We start from the raw sequence: 23,037 nt of genomic DNA, 5'->3' as shown, positions 1-23,037 counted from the left end.
TGCAATCACAGATTTCTTGTCACAATTAGACAGAGATGTGCAGAGACGCTTTGTAAAATCCTGGTTTAAAAGTTTTGAAAGCCATGAGGAAGGATGTATGTGAGCTGCTTGCCCATCATCATCCTGGTAAAGCCTACATATAGCACTTCATGGAATCACAGAACTGTTTTGGTTGGAAAAGACCTTTAAGACTGAGTCCAACTGTCAACCCAACACCACCAAGCCCACTAAACCGCTTTCAGAAGTGCCACGTCTACATGCTTTTTGAACATCTCCAGGGACAGTGACTCCACTACTTCCCTGGGCAATCTGTTCCAATGCTTGACCACTTTCAGTAAAGAAGCTTTACCTAATGTCCAGTCTAAACCTTCCCAGTGTAACTTGAGACCATTTCCCCTTGTCTTTCATAAGCTTTGCATAAATCCCCATCCAAGTCAGCATTCACAGCCAACACTATTGCAATATAATCATCAGCTTGGTTCATTCCCTGAATTAGTTTCTCTGACCACCACTGCACACACACTGAACCATGCCAATAGTTATTATGAATTCCTATGTGGGTCTTTTGCACAATACTGCAGTGCACCACATCTTGCTGCTGCTAGAAAGTGGAGCTACTTGAGGAAAGATTTGGAGGTCACTTGGTCCTGATCCAAATGCTCTCCCTTTGGCTCATCTTCACAAATGGACAGCAGAGGCACTTTTATATCCTGTGTCTCTGAGATCTCACAAGCCAGACCTGAATGGATTCCACAGCATAACGTCTAAAAGTTATGGACAATTCTGTAAGGGAACGTCATTGCAGCATAAATATTGTGCCCAAGGCTCTGACCTCATGCCCCCAAACTCTATCCAATTATCTCACATACTAAGTGCCTTTTCTCACTTCTAAATCCTGCAGTCACTTTCTGAAGGCTAGTCTTTGGAGACAGCGCTGTAAAACGCAGCAAATGTGCAGCAGCACAATGTTCTTACATAAAGCATAAATGAGTTCACTGCACAATTACCTTTTTTTCCCAGGCAATGCCAAAAGTCTACAGCAAATATCCACTATGAACAAAAGAACCAAAACATACAGGACCTATAAAGGGACCTCTTGTCCAAGAAAACCATTCTGGAATTGTTGTTTTTTTTTTTTTTCCATTTTCCATCTTGCACAGAAAGGTGAGAGTTAATGGAGATGATGCTTGCAGTTTATTATATGCATCATAGTGTTTAATACATTACAGAAGAATAAATTAAGACAACACTCTCTTAGCGCTGGTGGGAAACACCAATTAAAAGTTTAAAGAAGGATGGAAGTTATGGCTAATGCTTAATGGTTCTCTCCCCCCCATTATCAAATTCACTAGCTGTGCATGAGACCCAGAGAATAGCCAAGAGCACATATTTTAGTTTTTCTGCCTTTAGACAGACATTACAAGTCTACATTCACCTCACCCTGGACAGTGTATTTAAAATGTAAGCATCTAGTCTGATGTCACTTGAGATTATCAGGTCTTGTGGTTACAGACAGGTGAAACGTGTCCCTGGCTATATGGCCACAGATGGGCAGGATCAAACTGTGCCCTGTTTTGGTGACACTAGCAGTGATTTGAAAGAAAAAGCAAGCCATTAATAGTTTCAGCCTGGATCCCCAACACAATGGCAAAGATGGATCTCAGTGATGAGAAGCAGAGGGATAACTCATGAGAAAACTCTGGCAGGGCTCAGGGCAGAGGCTGGTGCCATAGTGCTTGAGGTAGTGAGGAAGAGTGCTACAATGTATAAGCAGCAAAACAGGATGCACTAGGTCAGATTTAATGATTTGCCTGAGGTTCTACCCAGACTTCAATGCTCATGCTCAGAGCATGGGACAGTACTGGAAATCCAACCATCCCAATGACACAAACAGTCAGCCAATACACTCCCACATTATCATGAAAATAGACTACCAGCCTCATTCACTATGACTTCACCTTCTGACACCCCATAAAGCAGAAGCATATGTTAAACAAAAGAAACAAACACACTCATTTTGCTCTTTGCAGCGTGTTCCGTAATTAATCAGAATTGTATTGCCAGCTTCTAATGATCAAATCCTATTTAATCACTTTGGAGCCTCTCGGCTATGTGATGTAAGAACCACAAATCAGAACCTAGAGGGCCTTATGAACATTCATCATGCATCCTTCCTGAAATTAATGGTACAGTCTAAGCACAGCCATGCCCCACGAGGTGCTTAACATCCTATGCACAAGATGTAAATTCATAATCATCATCACAACACCATCAAAGAAATACTCCATCAAGGCTCATTTTGCACTTGCTAAACATGCATTTCCTTCACTTGTAACTAGAAAAGGGCTTGAACTATAAATCCCAGGATCAAAAACATCCTCTAAACTTTGAAGAGTTTAGATCTGAATTGGAGATCAACGTGGAATGTTATGCAAGGCATCAGCTGAAGAGAGAATAACATGTTATAGATCTTGAAATACCAGCAGCTTTTTCACAGTGCTCCAAACCTCCTTTGAATTCTAAAATGTAGTTTCTGTATCAGTCTTGGACGTGCTGGAGATGATTATACTGTCATGAATCCCAATGCCTTCACTGCTAAATCACAAAATGGTTGGGGTTGGAAGGGACACCTTTGAAGATCACCTAGTTCAATTCCCCTGCTTGAGCACTATCACCTAGGGCAAATAACCCAGAAACACATTCTGGTGGGTTTTGAATACCACAGAGACTCCACAACTTCTCTGGGCAACCTGTTGCCATGTTCTGCCACCCTCAAAGTGAAGAATTGCTTTTTACGTCTATGTGGAACCTTCTGTGTTCCGGTTTATGTCCACTGCCCCTTGTCCTGATTGAGGATTCATAAATCTTAGTGCAGAGCCATGGTTCATTCAGCCAGTTGCTGAGCTCTTAATCTCTGAGCATTTCTGGCTTCTTTGTTTCTATCTAAATTTTGTAGATACTCTACAGGAATCAGGCCTTCCAAATGGAGCCACCTGCTGATGTCTGGACTGACAAGTTCAAGGACAACAGCAGAATGGCTCAAAACAAAGTGAGATTCGGTGGAAGAAATAGCTTCAGTAGTCAAAAGATCAAGGTGTAAATAATGCCAAGATTTCCCCCTCTCTGTGCTCTATATAATCTTCATTGCAGGGCCTCTTCAGTAAAACTTGTACAATACAAAGCAGGATCATTTCCTGAGTTTGACAAAGTTTTCCCTGGGTATGCCTTCTGGATTAACTCCAACACCTTAGGAAACAGCCACATTTTTACACCATGACCTAAATGCTGACTTTCCCTTTATTTCTTTATCCATCCCTGATAATGACAATGTGAGAAAAGTGAGGGTTTCCCCCCCACACAAACACAGAAAGTGGATGTTCTGCTTCACCACACAAAATGAACCATTATTTAGGAAGAGTTTCATCATGTCCTCAAGCATAATTATTTGCCTGTTGATGATCTTTTCTTCTTTTGTAACCAAAAATCAATGAGAGCACACACATAGAGACAAATCATTTGGGAATTCAAAACAAAAGCTTCCCAGCATCATGCAAAAGGGCTAGAACTGACCCAGAATGTGGGTTAGAGGAAGTGACCTTATTTGTCATCAGGAAAATGTCTTATAGGATCATCACTTCAGTCTCTACACAGCATAAGAGTACAGGCTTCACAGGCTCCAGGAGCATATGGTCCACTTCATAAAGCATGCCCCTTCCATGGTGACTGGGAACCCATATTATCATGCATAATGAGGGAAAAATCAAATACAAGTCACAGCTGGCTTGGGATCATGCTGGCACTTGCATCTGCCACTAGAAGCTTCCCAAGTTTGTTATACGCACGCTCTTCACAAGCAAAATATGAGGTGTCCCTAGGTGCATCTAAAGGTATGCTCTGCTGAAGACAGCAGTAGACACATTGGCTTGTCCTTAGCTTAAAAGAGCACAAAAAGTCCTCTCATGTCTACTCAGTTCTAATAAACACTTTCAAGCCTTCCACTTAATCAAAAAAGATCCACTGAAAAAATTGTGTACAATGGCATTGGCATACACTCAATCAAGTCCCTTGTACTATTTATCCTTTCCAGACCCTACAGGAATGCACAGAAAGTCACCTCCTTCTCACATAAAACCCAAAACTGTGCCTGACTTCCAAGGTGAACAGTAGGTTTTAAAGTCTCCACAGATGCCTCCGATGGCACTTAAGTCTCTCAATGTTTTATGTATTATATCACCACATCAACTCCCTAGACCTAGTCTTACACTTGAGATGGCATTTCCAGTCCAAAACTCCTCTGAGGAAAGTTACAGAAGACTGAAGAAGAAAAATTATATGCAATTATCTGGAATGGCTACTTGAAATACCTAAAAAATAATTCTTAAAGAACAATTTACTTTTTTAAAAGTCATTCAGCTTAGCATTAGTTAACCATGTCAAAAAGGAGTAGTTTGCACTTACTGCTATGATTTCAGGGTCAATCCTTCTATTTTTCTATGGTTTCTGGGCTTTCTAGCTCTGTAGTTGTAGACCACATGTCCCAGGAGGTGGTATGACCTCCTATTTTCACTGCTGGATATTCGGGGTGTGGAGATCCCCAGAGACATCAGTGAATTAACTGCACGCTTCAGGGGTATTTGCTTGAAAAATGACATTGAAGTCCTGTTGATGACAACTCTCCAAGGGTACAAATAGGGCTGCAAATCTTCTCAACAGTGAACACTCTCAGCTGTTACGCATTTTGTTCTATATTCACGTGGTTTGCATCAACTAGTTGGATGATGTCAAATGGTGGCTAAGCAGAGCACAAGGACCAGCACTCCTATTGCCCCCTCAACCACATTTATTATGTCTCATTGTGACTTTAATTGTAAATTAATTTACATCCACCCTTTATCACTTAAATATCTTGGGAGAAGGATTTTGGTTTATGCAATGGATGGAAGGGGGGTTTTGCAACAATCAAATGGAGATCTCACATGAAATTATTTCAAAAGTACCTTCCAAAAAATCTACTCCATTTCACCTGCTGCTTAAGAAATCTCAGGAAATCCCTCCTCAGAATAGCCTGATGTCTGCAGCCTTTTCCTGCAATACTTCCTTGGAAATACAGATTCTTATTCAGAGTCTCAGCCTCAATTCTGCAATTACTCTTTTTCTTCTGTATCTTTGTTTCTCCAGAACAACTTGTACTAAATGTCAAGTCCAAAACCAATGGTTTAGTCACAGCAGCAGCTGCAGTTTCATCCTGCTGACTGTGACCAGAATTGTGAGCAGCAGAAGGTGAAGCAGTGGGGTCTCCAATGCTCATCTTAAGTCTTCTGAGCATCCTAAACAGACCTTGAGTCCCACTGAAATGTGATTGCCTTTCAGGAGGTCTAAAGCCACAGCAGAAATTGGTTCTGCCAACACTTTGGGCTGGATCAGTTAAGTATTGCAGCTCAGCAGTACTGCAAAAATTTTTGCTCCATCAGCCTTTACCAAAGTTGAACCATTTTGCTGTGCCAAGGGCTTGGGCTTTGCTCTATACAGACAAGAGCTCACATACTGCCCAATAACACCACAGGGAAAAAAAAAATATAGATATATATGTAGCTCTACATGGGTTTGGACAAGCAAAGATTTCTCAGTTTCTAGAGTAACCCCCTCTTTTTTTGTCGATGCCATTGGTGTGGAACAAACCTCATGGGGACATATTCCATCCAGCAGAAAGGGATACATTTCCATTCCTGAAGCTGACCACTACAAAAAGAAATAGTTCCAGATCAGTGGTCGTGGAGAAATAGAGGGGGAGGGGGGAAGAAAGAGGAAGGCACTTTCACTCCTTTTCATGGCAAAAGAAGCTGAGAATTGCCCTAAACCATGCACTTGTGTCCAACTCCACCTATTCAAAGGTACATCTATCCAAGTATAAAGAGATCCTCAGCTCATTGAGAGCCCCTGCCTGCAGATACCTTCTCAAAGTTAGCTCTACCCCTCTGATCAATCACCCTTGCTTTTACCTCCCTACTGTGATATTCTCTTACATGGTCCAGCTGTGAAAGAATCAATTGGCAACAGTCCTGCTGCTCCCAAGTCTCAGAGGATTCTTTTTAAAGTATTACAAAAACATGGAGCACAGAGCTAAAATATATCCTGACCACCTGATCTCCAGAGGCCTCTTCCAACCCTTACCATTCTCTGACTTTTTGTGACAGTGAACCATAAAGCAATGGCACTACCACACTCCAGCCTGAACTCTGCCAATAGGCTGAGCTTGAGGAGTATTTCAATCTCATTGCATAAACCTCAGCAAGCCTCACTGCCTAACATGGCACCAGACTAGTTCTGTCTAGTTCTGGTCCTTCAAGCAGCAGAAAACTGGATGTTGAAGGCTTCAAAGCCCAAAAGCTGCCTGCTTGCTTATATTCAGTAACAACCAACACATTCAAATGATCTCCCTGACAGATAATGAAAACCTCTGCTGGGGTCTCACCACACCTACAGCTGTCATGGTAGAGAATGGCTGATTGTTCAAACTGTAGGATAAGGAGAAAGTCAGGCTGTGCTCCCTGACATGAAATCCCAGATGCATGTCATAAAGGCAGGATGAAACAAATTGTTCTTTGATATTCAAGCCTCTTCCAAAGAGGAGAACAGGTATCAGGAGAAAACAAACAGATCTGACTACAGTGCTGTATACAAAAATGAACTAATATCAAGCTTGACTGAAAAAGTTGATTAAATTAGTTTAATTTAAAAGCCCAAACAAACCCTGAAGGAGGTTCTCTGTTTATTGCTTTTAACCAACAGCACGCAATACTGAAGAAGCACCATGTGGGCATGAAATATTTATTCATTAAATCTTTCATAAAGCCCCCACACTATTGGTTTCACTCAGGATATATTTATAACTTGTCAAAGTCCACGAAAATCACTGCTTTTCTTTCCCCTACCTCCATCCCCCTCCAGACTCTTTATAAAGGGATTAGGCTTTCAGTTTTCATTGCACTAAGTCTGATCCTCAGCTCCACTGTTGCTTGTACACAAGGTACTGCTTCTCTAATCACACCAGGATAGTTGGAATTACAGAATCACAGAATAGTAGGAGTTGGAAGGGACCATCTAGTCCAACCACTCTGCTATAGCAGGGTCACCCAGAGAAGATTGGATGGGTTCATGTCCAGGGAGGTTCTGAAAAATCTCCAGAGAAGGAGACTCCACAGCCTGCCTGAGTAGCCTGGTCTACTGCTGGCACCACAAAGAAAAGAAGTTTCTATTTAAGTTTATGTGGAGTTTCCTGTGTTCCATCTTGCATCTGTTCACACTTGTCCTGTCACTTGGCACCGCTGAAAAAAGTCTAGCCCCATCTTCTTGACACCCACCCTTGGTAAGATCCTCTTTCAGTCTGCTCTTCTCCAGGCTAAACAATGCCAGCTATCCCAGCATTTCCTCCTCAGAGAGATACTCCAGTCCCCTTAGCATCTTTGTAGCCACCACTGAACTCTCACCAGTAGCTCCTTGTCTCTCTTGAACTGGGCAGCCCAAAACTAGACCGAAATAAAATTGTTCAGTTTTCCCTGTACCACTCAGAATGGACTTTTCACAGTATTGCAAACCATATGACTGCTTACAGCGTTCCTGCTATGGAAATGGCAACATCAGTCATTTACGGAGGAAGGTACCAAGCACCACTAGAACTACATGGAAACAAAAGTCAGGACAGAGAGTCCTCCCCATGAAAGGTAAGAACACTCTGAAAGTGCATTCATTTCAGTACTGGTATGCCTCAGTTATTTGCTGTCAAGCTTCACTCCACTGGCGAAACCCCTTCTTGAACTCTTCTTTGGCTGTCAGACAGCTTACAGATGAAGCCCATGCTGCAAGGTGGGTTAGTAACACACTAGCATACACACTGCTGTATTATTCTCAATGTTAGCTGTAAAACTACGTAATATTATTTCACTACATAGCTCAGTCCAGTCCAGGAATGAGAATAAGTTATGCTTAAAGTACTTTCCACCTGTAAGTGTGCAAAAATCCATTAGGAACTGTGATGGGGCAATTTAATTAGTGAAATTATCACCTCTAAGAAGCTGCACTAATACCTCATCGGGGTGCAGGCCAAAAATTTCCTTAACCCTGAGCAGTTAGAAACAAAGCAAAACAAAAACAAGAAAACAAAACCAAACAACAACAAAACAATGACAAAAACAAAACAACAGCAAAAGGAGGCACATCAAAAAGGATGCCGAGCAGGCATTTTAGGTGCACTACGGGGTCCCACTGCAGTTTTGGTGTCCATGATCACTGTGTGCATCTCTGCCACAATGGACCACAAACTGTCTAGTCAGCTCTGTTCTTGTTTCCCTTGCTCCACTTTTTTGTGAGAATAAATAAATATAAACACAGCATAAGCAGATGTCGTTGTCCCTGGAAACCAGGCTTGCTGAGTATGCTTCTGCTGAAATGGCTTCTAACTGGAAAATTGGGGTTTGATTAAAGTGTGTTCTTTTCTTGCTTTTAACAAACAGAGCTTCTTTCTTGTACAAGCTTTGGGCTTTTTTCCTTTTTATTTTTTTTTTTCCAAAAGAGAACCTAAACCATCTTGCATGGCTTTGGTTTTTCAAATGCCTGATCCTCAGGAAGGGCTGGGTTCCACAGGCACTGAAGTACCTCGTGTGGCACATCTGAGAAAACATCTCAGGACGATGCCCAAGGAGAGACTCATGAAAGAAAGTCTAACCCAGGTAAAAGTGCACGGAGGGACCAGCACCCATATATGAAACTCGTAAGGCACTGCTGCAACTCAAGACACTATTTTTGGGCGTTTAATCCCACAAACAACTTTTTTTGACATTTGAGGGGACTAATAATTACTTTTTTCCAAAGGAAAATATTACAAAGAACGAAGCAGAGACCTTGCACTTATAGTTTTTATGAAGGGTAAAACCACCTTTTTTGAGTCAGTTCCACTAAAATTTCAATAGGGAAGCACCGAGTGAACCCAACTGATAAGGCTTCACTCCAAGGAAAATCTTGGTACCCCATCACCACAGTCATTGCAGAACCAAAACTGGGAGCCCCATGGTGGGTATAATCCCTAAAGACCATTACTGCACTCCAGAAAAGTAACAGACGACTTAATGCTTACCAAAGCATTATTTTCCCCCTCAGTATCTTCCAGCACTCATGGAGGTCCCAGATAAAGCCAGAGCAGTACACACTTTGCAATGCCCACTCACACAGTGTCTCTTTGTACAAGCTTCACACCAGAAACCCCAGGATAAACCACTTACTCCTAAGTCCACCTTACAAACCTTCCAGCTTCTCATCCCTGCAAGGTTTTCCGCAACTGTGCCTCTGGACCTGAAAAATTACATTAAAAGGAAAATCAAGACAGAAAAGCTGACCTCAAGCCCAGCAGACCTGGAGATGCTCAAAACCCTCCGCATCTGATAAAATCTACAACTCAAACCTTTTGCAAATCCTGTCCCACTGGCCAGGCTTTGTCATATTTGCACAGTAGCTCAACAGCTACTTACGTTCCCAAAAGACACGTGGAGGCCCGTTACACTCAGTTTACCCCAAAAGGGCCTCAACTTGGCAATATTAAACCTTTTGAAACTAACTAAAGCCAGCACCACATGCAAAAGATTTGCAGTTTCACACAATAGTGAAAAGACCATTTTCCCTATCAATACAACATTATCCAGATGCCACACAAGCAATGGGCTAACTCTTGAATTTTCACAACCCAGACAGAGTGATCCGAGTCATGCCAAGGAAGGGAAGGGGGAAAAAAACTGTGGGTGCTGCAGTGAAAATATGTTCTTCTTGGGAGCAAGTCTGCTTGGGGCTGGCAGGCTGATGCCAAACCATGGTATGCTTCAGTGATTTCCAGCTGCTGCGAGATACCAAGAGACAGAGTCAACTAATATGGCTACTACTAAGGACAAATCTCAGTTCAAACACCCCAGGCTCTACAGCATAAGCTGGCATTATTTTTACCTCCTCTTTGCCATCATTAGGAAAGCAAAGAGAAAAAATTGCTATTTTTGTGTACTTGTTAAGTACAATCTGCTAAATGTTCTATACCAATGCATAAAGCTGCCTACTATGTTTACAGAATATTCAATTGACATTTATTTGCTGACTAGTTATTTATGCTAACGTCACCCTTGCATAATTAATACCTTACTAAAGTCGACTTGAAAAGCACACATGAAACACTGCACTAGGAGTCACTTGCAATATTTAAAATAAAGAAATCCTGCAATTTATTTACATTAGGTTAGTCTAAATTCAGGGGAGTGATGGCAAAAAAAGGAAAGATATAACCCAACTATATAGTACTTTAGGAATAGCCACAGACTTCAACAGTACAACCTGCCAAAGAAGATTTTCAACTTTCATTTTACTTGGCTCAAGGGCCCAGTTCTGAGCTGATGTAAAATAGCATAAGCTCACTGAATGTCTACTGATTTTCTCCAGCCTCAAGCTCTTAGGAAGTAATATTTCAGGTGAGCCTTCAATGAAAGAGCTAAACCCTGGCCAGATCTACTCTGAATTATACCAGCAGGAAAGCAAACATCTCAGATAAGTTGGTGGAGGTGAGCCAACTCCTCACAAAGATAAAAGGAGAAGTCCATTGTGCCCACCTGATCCTTTTACCTGCACTGTAATCACTGACCTGCAGGCATAGTTTAAGTTTTATGTCTTCTGGGATGAGATTACTAGAGGAATTTGGTTTCGGTTAAAAAACCCTCATGATCTCATTTTCTGAGAGAGCAGCTCTGGAGGTCCTTTCTATTTTCAGAAACATTGTCTCTGAAGAGCCTTTGGACAAGTTTTGCAGACACAAGTGACCTCCAAGAATGATGCTGAAAGGCACCTGTATGGGTCACATCACCACTAGTACCTGCAACTGTGCCCTTCAAAGAAGCCTCTGGCACACCTACAAAGTCTTGAATGACACCAAATCCGCACCACAAGCAGAAAGTGACTGCTCAAGGTTTGCTCACCTCTTTAGTCTCCTCCCTTTACTGGGCCCATTTCCATCCTCGCACCCTGTTTTTCTCAAGCCCACAACTTTCTGCTGTAGTCCAACCACAGCATCCGTTCTAACCAATGCATCCAGCACTGATTTCACCTGAGCACTACCAAAATGGGGGAAAAAAGGCTCAAAACTAACTTCTCCCTTCTATCTCTTCATCTATCTGACAACTTGCACACAAATCAGCTGTGCAACACAGTCAAGACTATTGACTAAAAAGAAGCTGGTGAGACTTCATGCCATAAGTTTTGATATAACCAATTCAATCCACTTCTCCCCTCCCTTACATCAGTGACAATGGTTTTTAAAACAACAACCAAACAGAAAATGAGTTGTTACTTGATGTTAACCCAACTTGCTGTGTCACAAATTTTACCTCCTTTTTCATCCATTCCCTGCCCAGAATCAGACCCAGCACTTGGAATTTGAGTGTAATCTCCTTCCTTCAGCCTGGGTCTAGGGTAAAAGTTAACCTGACCTGAAACAACAAACTGCTTCAAAATAGTGACCAGATGATGACATCCATCTTCACAGCAAGTCAGGGCAGGCAAAATGCTGTATGTCCCCCACTATCAGTGGCATATTTCACCTGAAGAAATATTTGAGAGGAATTCACTTCACCCCAGGATCAGGCTTTTCAGCTTTAAAATTCCTTATATTGGTGGAATAAATAAGCAAAGGGTGCTTTCCTACATAATCACAGTGCTACTGATCATCTTGATTACCAAACCCAGGCAAAGAATCACAAAATCCTTAGAGTTTTGACCTCTAAGATCATCAAGTCCAGACATGAACCCAACAATATCCAAAAGACAATTTTTCACCATGAGAACGCTGAGACATTGGAGTTATCTCCCAAAAGAAGTAGTAGATTCCCCTACATTGGAAGTTTTAAGTCTCAGCTTGACAGCGTGCTGGGCCATCTCATTTAAACTATATTATTGCCTAGAAAGGTTGGACCAGAAGATCCTTTGGATCCCTTCCAGCCTGGCATTCTGTGGTCATGCCCATTAAACCATGCCCCGAAGTGCTATGTCTTCTTGAACATCTCCAGGGACAGCGACTCATTCCACTTCCCTGGGCAGCCTGTTCCAACGCTTGACCAAAAGATGGTGCTCAGAGGTTTCTCCCATCTGTACCAGTTCATTGTAAAGCCAGAATACAGACCTGGTTCTCTTCCCACTGTATTTCTTTAAACCTCCAGTCTCCTCCATCTCCTGGTTTACACAGCAAGCACAATTCAAGCTGACTGCATGGCTCTGCACAAAAAAATGCCCTATTTGAATTTCCATCTGTCAATAACATTAAAGCAGAACCACCGTGGCAATTACAAGTGTACACAATAATCTTGTCCTCCAGTGTCTTTAGTGCATCCCAGAATGCATTAAGATAGTGCCAGGAGAGATTCAGCTCTGTTGGCTCAGCTGTAAATCTGCAATCTGTACAAAAACACCCAAGTGTCAATCAAAAGACGCTCCTGCTCTCCGCGTGGTTCACAATGCATAATTTAGCTACTACGCTTGTCAGGTTCTCCATGCTGCTCTTCTACCCGATAGTAAATGTGTTCATGAACCCAACTGTCATCAACAAAGGAAAACAGCACATGGAAATAACAGGCTAAAGGAGGCAAAAGGCCTTTTTCCTTTCACACTTAAAAGGAACTGCTAGTAATGGAAAGTTTGGTTAGACTTCAGTTTTTAATGCTCAGTGGGTAAAACATCCCAAGGGATGGAGGCTGTTGAGAAACAACCACATTAGCTCTGTGATGAGTAGGTCAACATCCCCCTCATAGGAGGGACAAAGGGCATAAAGGGATAAGACATAGGATAACTTTTTATAAGGGCATGTGGTGATAGGACAAGGGACAATGGTTTTCAACTAGAGCAGGATAGATTTAGATTAGACATTAAGAAGTTCTTTACTATGAAGGTGGTGGAACACTGGAACGGGTTGCCCAGAGAAGTCATGGATGCCTCAAAATATTTAAGACCAGGTTGGATGGGGCCTTGAGCAACCTGGTCTAGTAGATGACATTTCTACCCATGGTGAGAGGCATGGAACTAAATGATTGTTAAGGTTCCTGCCAATTCAAGCCATTCTATGATTCTATGATAAAGGCTGTCCCTGCTTCTATGAAGGCCAAAACAGTGGGAAATTTAATTAACTGATTGTCAGTGTTACATCCCACCTCCATAATGTAAAAACCAAATTCTGCTATACCACCTCAGCTTTCCACAGTCAGGGAACTTCGAAGCAGGTTGGCCTTTCTCATATGCATTATAATTGCTGAGGGGCCTTGTCAGAAGGGAAGAAAATTTCACACTCAGCTACATCAGGCAGCATCTACCTACACCACAGTTAATATGCAATAAAACAGAAATCTGTGTCCCAGGACGTGACTTTAGAGCTGATCAGTGCAAAAGCTACAGACCATAAGGACAGCTTCACACTTGCCTCAGCTACTTCATGAATAAACATCCAATTCATTCAAATGAGTTCTATATTAACTAATTTAAATAATTTTCATTTTGCTTTGAATGGTAAACAGATCTATTCTGCCAGGATAGTTGAGTTTGAAATTCAAATTACACACCGATTTGTAATGAGAAAAATATAATTAATGGCAAAGCTTGAAGTAACTACAATTTTACTCCTTTGATATCCTGCAGGGAAGGGGGGAGTGGAGGGTGAAGCTCAGAGGAGCACACACGCTCACACCATCTTTTCATAAGCCAATACAGTTCATTGAAACTCAAGTATTTGGCCTGGGCTGTCTCATTCCAGTGCACTGTACCACAATGAGAGGACATAATATGACATTATACTCACAGGCACGATGATGCAATACTGACGTCACTCAATAAATCATCATGTCACAGTCTGTAAATTAAATGACTTCCTGCTGTTGCAATCATAAACAACAAGTATTTGGCAGCCACCCCTTAAAATCTCTGTGTGTGCGGAGCATTAAATCAAGCTCTATTGATCTGCTAAACTGAACTGGCCCATTTTTCTCACATCTCCCTCCTAATGAAGTTCTTCATCCTGTCACTCTGTACCATTCTTCTCTGGCATCACATTTATAAAATGCATCCTGATCAGTTTGATCTGACTCATAATTGAGCCAGAGCATTGTCCCAGTGCTGGTATTTTGCCCATTAAACAAGTCCTTCTTAGATGCTAATTAAGATCAAACACTAATGACAGGTAACTGGCCTTGGCCCTGCTGTTTGCATGGTCTTGCCAGCAGATATCCTCATTATAAACAAACTGGGCAGTGTCAGGTACATGCAATTTGAAGCTGCCTTTCATTTCTTCCAAAGGTTTGGCAATAAGAGAGTGAGCAATGATTAAAAAAAAAAATAAATCTCCACAGAGTTCATAGAGAACACTTTAGAATCAGAATGCTTAGGGTTGGAAGGGACCTTTAAAGGTCATCCAATCCAACTCCCCACACACATTGAGCAGGAACATCATCTTCAAGTAGATCAGGTTGCTCAGAGCCCCATCCAACCTGACCTAGAATGCTTCAAGGGATGGAGCTTCTACCACCTGTCTAGGGAACCTGGGCCAGTGTTTCGCCACCCTCCATGTGAAAAGTCTCTTCCCTAGATCTAGTCTGAATCTGCCTGTTGCAACAGGCCCTTCTAAAAATAAGATTAGTTGTGCCCATCTTTCCTATAGGCTTTTAAGCACAGAAGCATTACTGTAAGGTCTCCCTGGAGCCCTCTCTTCTCCAGGTTGAACAACCCCAACTTTCTCCAATACCAAGCTAAAGTCTGATTCTGCAGGCTCTACCAGTTAAAACTCTGCAATGCAATGAAGTTTGGCTCACTAAGATACATTCACTGATCAGCAATTAAGCATAGGGCAAACTCCAGACATCTGCATGTAAGTTCAGTGCTCACAAGCTATTTTTCAAAGCTGGTCATAGAATGGTTTGAGTTGGAAGGGACCTTAAAGATCACCAAGTTCCAGCTTTACTGCCCATGGGCAGGAACACCTTCCACTAGAGCAGGTTGATCAAAGCTCCATCCAGCCCTGACCTTGAACACAACTTCTCCAGGCAACCTGTTCAGAATTCAGTTTTCCCTATGGAAGATAAGGGGCACTCCTGAAAACTCAGCTTCTACCCTGTGGTGTCCTAATGGGAGCTACAGTCTTTTGAATACCCAGCTTTGACAACAGGCCCAGAGGACCTCTGATTTATGAGCATACTTAGGACCTCTCTCTTTTCCTCTTTTCCAAGTGAGAGAAGGCCTGAAGGATCAAATCCTCCTGGTCATTTTAGATGTCTCATTCCAAAATACATCTTATGCTTTTAAACATTTAAATCTCTCTTGAAATTGCAACCTCTGAAATTAATTTATTCTTTCTGAAAACTACATTAAGACATATTAAATAGAGAGTGGGAGTGGGAAAACAAAACAAAAACACAGGGCAGCTGCCCAAATTTAAGACCCTGGTATATAGTTACATCATCCAGCCAGAAAAGAAAGGAGACATGACACATTGCACATTTGCAGTCACCCAAGCAAGACAGTTCCCACCAAGTATCCACAACCTAAAGAGGAGATTTCAACATCTCCATGCAAGGCATTTGCCTCTGGTTACAAGACAACCGTTATTTTCCATTACAGTAGCTGATAAGATCTTTTACCCCTTGATCCTTGCATATTGAGATTTAGTTTACAGTGCTGTACACCCTTCTGGTAACATTGATTATAATCCACATAATAAAAGGCAGTTTAAGAGACCAATAAAATAAAATATTTAACTCCTCTCACATCAGTGTGATTTACTAAGCCAACAAATTTCTCACACATTTGTCTTTAAGTCTTTCTTTTTTTTTGTTTTTAAGCAATCAATCCTGTTAATGCAAAACACACAGACCAGAACAAAAAGGTAAATTTCTTAGAATTTAGCATCCAGAAGGCCAGGATGTCAGCTCTGATTCAAAGACCACATCTACAGATCACTTTAGTCAGAAATCAGGCATCACCTACACCAGAGACAGTCACACATGGCACATACTCTTCTTTTTCAATAGCCACATATAACAGGAAACTTAAATAAGACTTTCCTTAAATAACTGAACAAGCTGGAGGCTAAACATTCACCCCTTCTTCTCTTGATCCAGAATAAATGAGATAATGGCAGGGATATATTTGACTAAGAGTGACAAGTGCATCTCTGCTTGGAGCTACATAGTGGTAAGGATACACAGCTGTTGTCTTCATGTATATAGCCAAAAAAAATCCTACTTTTCATACACCCCAGAGATCAAATTGTGGTATTAACAAACTGTTCCGCATAGTAACTCACAGCTCTTGCTTTCAGCTTCTGTGCACCTAAGAGCTGTTAATCGGGACATGCCCTGCGATGATCAAATTTTACTATTTTTGATCATCTGTCTCCACCACTGGAATTCAGAACCGCAAGGCACTAGAAGGCTTTAAACTTTCAGAGCAAAACACTTCAGTGCACAGCCAGATTCTGATTTTGGTTACATCCAAACTGAACTTATTTTAGTTCATTCTTGCTCTGAATTTCATCTTTCCTTCCTACAAGAATGGGACAATTTTCTCCTCTAACTGAAATGACAGCTTTACTACTAAGCAGTAAGTTTCCTTGTTAAGACACCTTCCTACAGAAGTCCCTTCAGCTGTTACCATTTAGAGCAAAAAGGTCTTTGCTAGAGGCTGACTGGCAAACTGAATCATCCATTGACCCATGAGTACATGACCCAGACTGCATCAGCCAATGTCCTTTGAGGGTATGGAGTACCAATACCAGATTGAGAGCAAGTCTGGAGTTTAACCACCAGCCCAAGACTGGAGCACGACCCTAACAAAACACACAGAACTCACCATCTGGAGGCATCAGGACCTTGCTATTCTGTGTACACCATCCAACCGGGTGAAGATCTGCCGTCATCACATCACACCAGAAATCTGCCCTGCGGTCATCTCCATAGCCACAGTAACGAAGCAGTAAGAGCTGTCCACATGTTGTAATGATTGTAGCCACCCAGTATGTGTCCGGATTGGTCTTGTTGGCCACTTCTAATTTCATCCCTGGCTGGAAGCTGCTTTGAAGGCTGATTTCAACCTTCAGAATCAGAAAAGCACAGTATTACCTTTTCTTCTTTGCAGGAGACACCCCCCTACCCCCACCCCCTTCCCAGAGAAGCAGGACAAGGCTCCCCTTAAGAAGCAGCTCTGGGTTAGGACGTGAGCTGAGTGGGCTCCTTAATCAAATCACCTTCTTCACAAGCTGCCTGGGCAGGACCATTCCTGCTTCACTGGCATATACCCCATTACACAAGGCCCTGAATGCTCCAGAGGCCCTCCAGCAGCAGCAACATTAGTTGCACCACTTCTGAGGGACAAGTGGTACCCATCTTAGCATTACAAATCTCACTAATGCCTGGGAAAAGGAGGCATAGCTCAAGTGAAGTTGAATTTCCCACTGCAGAGTTCCATCAGGCAAATCACAGGACACATGAAAGGTAGAAAAGCAGGTACTAGGGACTTCTAGGAGTTAAATCCAATTACAACAGTCAGTCATACACCAACAGTGAAGCACCTCTTGAGGCTTGACAAGCATCAAAGGCTGAATGCTGTACAAGGGTGACCAAGGAGAACATCTGAAAACTACACACCAGCTCAAGCTTCAACCAATTCTGTCTTTCAGCACCAGATCACTTGGAGCTGGTCTGAATCAGAAACCTAAGGCAAGATGCTCCCTCCAGAAAAACTTGATAATAAACATTGTCTTTTAATTCACCAGTGTAGACAATTATAGTGCTTCACCCTGCAACACTTCATTGCTGTTAAAATGGAAATGAAACAGGGCAGGAAGGATTGCATTTAAAAAAATTTTTTTCAGATGTTGATGGAAAAGAAGTTTTTCATCACTGCAGCTCCTTCCCCCTTCAAAATAAGCCAAGAAATCACCTGGAGACAAAGGCGGTTTAATGCCATGACAGCAGTGATCCAAACAAAGTCGTCTCTTACAGTAGCAACAGGTTCTTCAGGAAGATTTCTCACTGCAGCACAACTACACTGTTCCCAAAGGGCATCTCTACCAGTAAACAAACTCAGTGAAAGACAACCCAGAGCATCACAGCCAAAACACTTTGCTTCTGCCAAAGATATCCACATCCTCCAAAGCAGATAGACTATCCAAGTGAAACTGGGAGAAGAGCCAACACAACAGATGAGCAGCTGTAACAGAACAGGCTGCCACCTACATCTGATGGGTCAGGTAGGAGCATAAGCAGCACTATCCTCATGGGACATGTAGCTGAGGACAAAGAACCACCATGACTTCTTGTGGCTTGACCCAGATGAAGGCATCACAACACCGTCCCACTAGACCCTCTCATCTGACAGCAGTCTTGTGGTTGAAAGACAAAATACATCCTGGAAAAATCTACCGATGTGGTCACACATGTGCCGTCGTCTGTGATGAAGAACTCATACAGCAGCTTCATTTCTGTCCCATGTCTTCATGTGACATCAAATACATGGAGTTAAATAGAAGAGGTTAAGCAACTGCAGGTGGATGGAGAGGCTAGTCACAAACAACAATATCCGTGATTGTGATGGGCTTTGTTTGGATAGAGTCCCTTCTTCAAAATACGCTTAGATCTTCATCAGGCAATAGTTCAAAGTTTTTAAATGTTACATGAAGCATAGCCACAGACCTTCCTGTCACAAGCATGACTGTCTATAAGAGTCACATTCACCTACCCAAATACTTCATTCTCATGCTCCTGAGACAGTATCTCTATACAGAAGGCTGAGATGGTTCCTTACGGGCCATGTTTGGCTCTACTGCTGAGTGACCCTGCTAGTCAGTAAGTTATGCATTAAGAGGACAACTTTGGAAAAAATAAGGTACTCTTTTGAGATGAGATTCTACAGGTTGGGATGGACAGCAATGAAGAGAGAAAGAAAAAAAAAAAACAAACAAACCACCACCCAGATGAAGAGGAGGAAAAAAATAAGAAAAACAATCAGAGTGCATTATAAGCAAAAGGAGAAAATTAAAGTCCTCAAAAATGGAAAATTTGAACCCAATGCAGAGAACAAGGCAGTGGCACAGACAGCGCTCTGAGCTGTAACTGCAGATAATGCAAACACACCCAGGTTCACCTAACACCAGAGGGGAGGCCATTCCTAGACAGGTTCCTGCATGCACAGAGGGACAACTTCTCTCCAAAACGGTCAGACCCCACTTCAGTTCTCCAGGGACCCCCCAAAAACCAGAAGGAAGAACATGTGCAATGCTCTCAAGGCTCAGATGAAGCACGTACATGTTTGAAGGAAGTGTGTGGGGCAGCACTCGCTCCTGTTTCCTCCAGGAACTCATCCCAGTTGAAGTCTGTGTCCTCAATACTGGAGCCCTCATCTGTTCAAAGGAAAAAAAATAATTAAAAAAAAGAAAAAAGAAAAGCAGTCTAAAACACAGCCAAAAAAAAAAAAAAGGCAGAAGTTGTGTCAAAGAGCTTAGGGTGAGAATAGCAACCAGTGTAAACATCAACACAAGGGAAACCAACACTTTGAGATCAGAAATTACTCTGCTTCTGTGGCAGTGGGGGAGTAAGACATCATATTGCAACCAGCACTTGCACTCTTATTTTGTATTTGATGACTCTTTCTGTAAAGGGGGTGGCTACCTCTCATAGAATCAATAAGGTTGGAAAAGACCTCAGAGATCATCAAGTCCAGCCTGTCACCCAAGACCTCATGACTAAGCCATGGTTTCAAGTGCCACATCCAGTCCCTCCTTGAACACCTCCAGGGATGGTGATTCCACCACCTCCTTGGGCAGTACATTCCAGTGGCCAGCAACTCTTTCTGTGAAGAACTTTCTCCTCACCTCAAGCCTAAACTTCCCCTGGCACAGCTTGAGACTCTCCACTATCACAAGGGTGCAATGGCCTTGCTCATGCCCCAAAAGCAGGTCACCCAGAATCGTTAGTTAGAGCAGCATTCAAGCAACAATACTAGAAGTTGCTTCTGTTGGCTGAGCAGTGTGTAGAGCAAACACCCCAACCCTTGGGTTTGGGAAGTCCCTTTTCCAGTTCTGCCACCCTTTCACTCCTTCATCAGCATCCCTCCACCCAGAAATCTCAGCAAAGTTCCCCATGTCTCCCTCTTCCCCAGAGGTTATAGCAGCTTTCCCCCAGATCCCCCAACATCCTCCACCAGAACATTCCTATCACCTGTGACATTTGTCTTTGCCCAATTTCAGATTTCATGGAATCTCAGAACCGTTGGGGCTGAAAAGAACCTGTAAAGGTCATCTACTCTAACCCCCCTGCAGTGAGCAAGAACATCCTCAACTAGATGAGGTTGCTCAGAGCACCATCCAACCTGACCTGGAATGTTTCCAGGAATGGGTTTTCTATTGACTCTGGGCAACCTGCACCAGAGTTTCACCACCCTCAGTGTAAAAAACTTCTTCCTTGGATCTGCTCTGAATCTCCCAACTTTTAGTTTCAAACCATCACCCCTTGAGATGGTTTTAAGGCCCTGCTAAAAATATTGGCGTCATCTTTCTTATAGGTCCCTTTTAAGTACTGAAAGGCCACAAGAAGGTCTGCCGGAGCCTTCTCTTTTCCAAGCTGAACAAGCCCAACTCTCTCAGCCTTTCACAGATTTGGGGCTCTGCATCATGCCTCCCTCAATCACACAATTGCCCTAGAAAATCCTTCCCTACAGTGAAGGACTTGACATTACTACTCTTCATTTTCTTTTATAACCCCACTGAGCAGAGCAGAGCCGAGCCAAGGCCTCAAACCATCACTGAAACACACAAAGCAATAATTAAAAATAAATCTTCTTTCACTTACTGAAAGATCAGCCAAATCTGATTGTTTTCATTTTGTTCCCAAGCAATCTTGCAAACCCAGTTTCATCCCCAGAGCAAAAATATTTACAGTCTAGCAATGAGCTCCTTGCAATAAGCATCTATCAGGCAAACTCTGCAAGACCTTTACCTGCCCAAACATTCATCAGCATGGTCATGATGTAATTAAAGTGACTCATGACAAACTGAATTAAGCAACCTCCCCAGACAGTTTTATGAAGAAAACAGCAGGGTTAATTTATTGCAATTATTGCCACAGGTCTCCAGTTTTCAGGACCAGAAAATTATGTTGTGCAGTGGGAATCTCTCATTATTGAAAGGGGAAGATAGAGAATTTATTTGCTGCCTTTGGAGCCAGACTTACCCAGGTAAGGGGGGAAAAGCGGAACAGAAGAGGGTTTTTGAGACAGAGCTAGTGGAGGATAAAGATTTGTCTAGGAATTAAAAGCACTGAGATGTCAATGCTGTTAAACACTCTGCACACTGTTACATTGAGTCTAAGGTCTGATTCTTTGCCCTAAACCCTAACTGCTTGAATATGAAGATGTAAATTGACATTTACTCCCGTGATACAGTGGCTATCAGATGACTTTTCAACTCAGCAAGACAAGAAATAACCCAACCTTATGATTACAACCTGAAAATAGACAAATTCCACATTCAATAAGGGATGGGGTTTGTTTTGTTTCTGGGAATTACTAGAAGAAACTCTCCAGACAGAAGGTGCCTCTACCTGAGATATTTGACTAAAAATGAACAAACCGATCATCCTTGACTGAGACATAAGCCACAGCTTAACCAGAAGATAGGAGTTTGGTACAGCAATTTCTAAGAGTTTCCCTCATCTATATAATGCAGAAAGGCAGTTAGATGATCAGGGAGATTTTTCAGCTTTAATGTCTACAACCCTTTAGAATTAATGTTTTAAAGAAGAGCCAGATCCAGATATTTCAAAGGCTATACTTCTATAAAATTGAAAGGCTGAGACTGTACAATAAAATATGTTAGTCCACGAGCAGATGGGCAGATCCAGTTACCCATCTCAGGCTTACAATTATTCTTATACTTAAACTTTTGACCCTGAGCACAACCAATCCCTTGTCCCACTAAAAGTCAGAAGCATCTGACACAAAAAGCTAAGGTGCATCACCTTTGCCTGGTTGCTTCCTGCTTCTGGATCCATCTGCATTTACAGTCTTGGGATTGGCCGCTCAACAACCTAAAGGACATCTTCACCTCAGGACATGTGACACGAACAGGAGATTTCCAGGTCAGTCTTGGGCTCTTTTCTGCTGACAGTTCCATTTCAGAGCATGAGGCACTCCTTCAGCCCATGATGCTCTCTGTATATACTGGTTTTATTTCTTCTTTTTGCTCTAACCTGCTGGGTGAGCCGAGGCAAGTACCTCCTTTTCTCCATCCTTCATCAGTACTCTTATGGGAAAGAGTAATTCCACAGAACAGTGGAAGCTGAGATTTTTAGGCTAGTAAGCATCCATCCCTTGCACTGAGCAATGTCTTCAGAGTGGAAAAATTCTCCAGAAGTTGACAACAGCACAATATATTAACACTAGAGATTTTAGTGATGGTTGCAATAAGTCCTCCTGTACATCAGGGTCTTATTACCTATGATCTACTCTACCACAAGACAAAACAGACAGACTGACTAGCCCCACTGACAATTTCATTCACATGCATTCCACAAAAGCACATTTAAATTATACATATAAAAATATAAAATTATAATTATTTTGCTATATTTATATGTTCTTATATTTATAAACCAGAGATCTCTCCTTTCTAAACCCAAAAAGAGAGTCTTTAGGACCCCGGGAGGAGGTAGCATGAGAGCTGCAGCGTTCCCTCCCTGTCAGTTCATCTCTCTTGGACACATCACAAGTCTGATCCCTCTACAGTATTTTATCTGCAGACTTCATCAGGAAATTGCTTTTACAAGGTCTGCAAAAATAATGTTGGAGTATTCATTTATCACAGCATCAGTGTTTTATTTTGCTTCATTTTATCCCAAGGAGTCTGAATACACTGTAAGTTCCTGACACATTTTTAGTGTCTTTAATGGACTTTGATCCCTTCTAGAAGTCTGGCAAAGGGGCAGCCAGAGC

The 23,037-nt window shown here is 42.2% G+C and overlaps 1 protein-coding gene across 3 annotated transcripts in view; it reads right to left on the bottom strand.

The window, feature by feature from the left end:
• Nucleotides 1-23,037, bottom strand: part of SFMBT2 (Scm like with four mbt domains 2) — a 128,033-nt gene that overhangs the window by 86,300 nt on the left and 18,696 nt on the right. For all 3 annotated transcript variants that reach the window (XM_068168823.1, XM_068168838.1, XM_068168831.1), the window contains exons 3-4: nucleotides 19,356-19,450; nucleotides 16,903-17,143 (exon numbers count right to left, since the gene is read on the bottom strand). In XM_068168823.1, coding sequence (XP_068024924.1) covers nucleotides 16,903-17,143; nucleotides 19,356-19,450 — 336 coding nt within the window. The remainder of the gene's footprint in view (nucleotides 1-16,902; nucleotides 17,144-19,355; nucleotides 19,451-23,037) is intronic.

The sequence above is a fragment of the Melanerpes formicivorus genome, unplaced genomic scaffold (genome assembly GCF_026170545.1).
Source record: "Melanerpes formicivorus ecotype bairdi unplaced genomic scaffold, bMelFor1.0.p_v2 SCAF_3, whole genome shotgun sequence".
In the NCBI taxonomy this organism is placed as follows: domain Eukaryota; kingdom Metazoa; phylum Chordata; class Aves; order Piciformes; family Picidae; genus Melanerpes; species Melanerpes formicivorus.
This window is presented reverse-complemented; position numbering and strand designations above follow the sequence as displayed.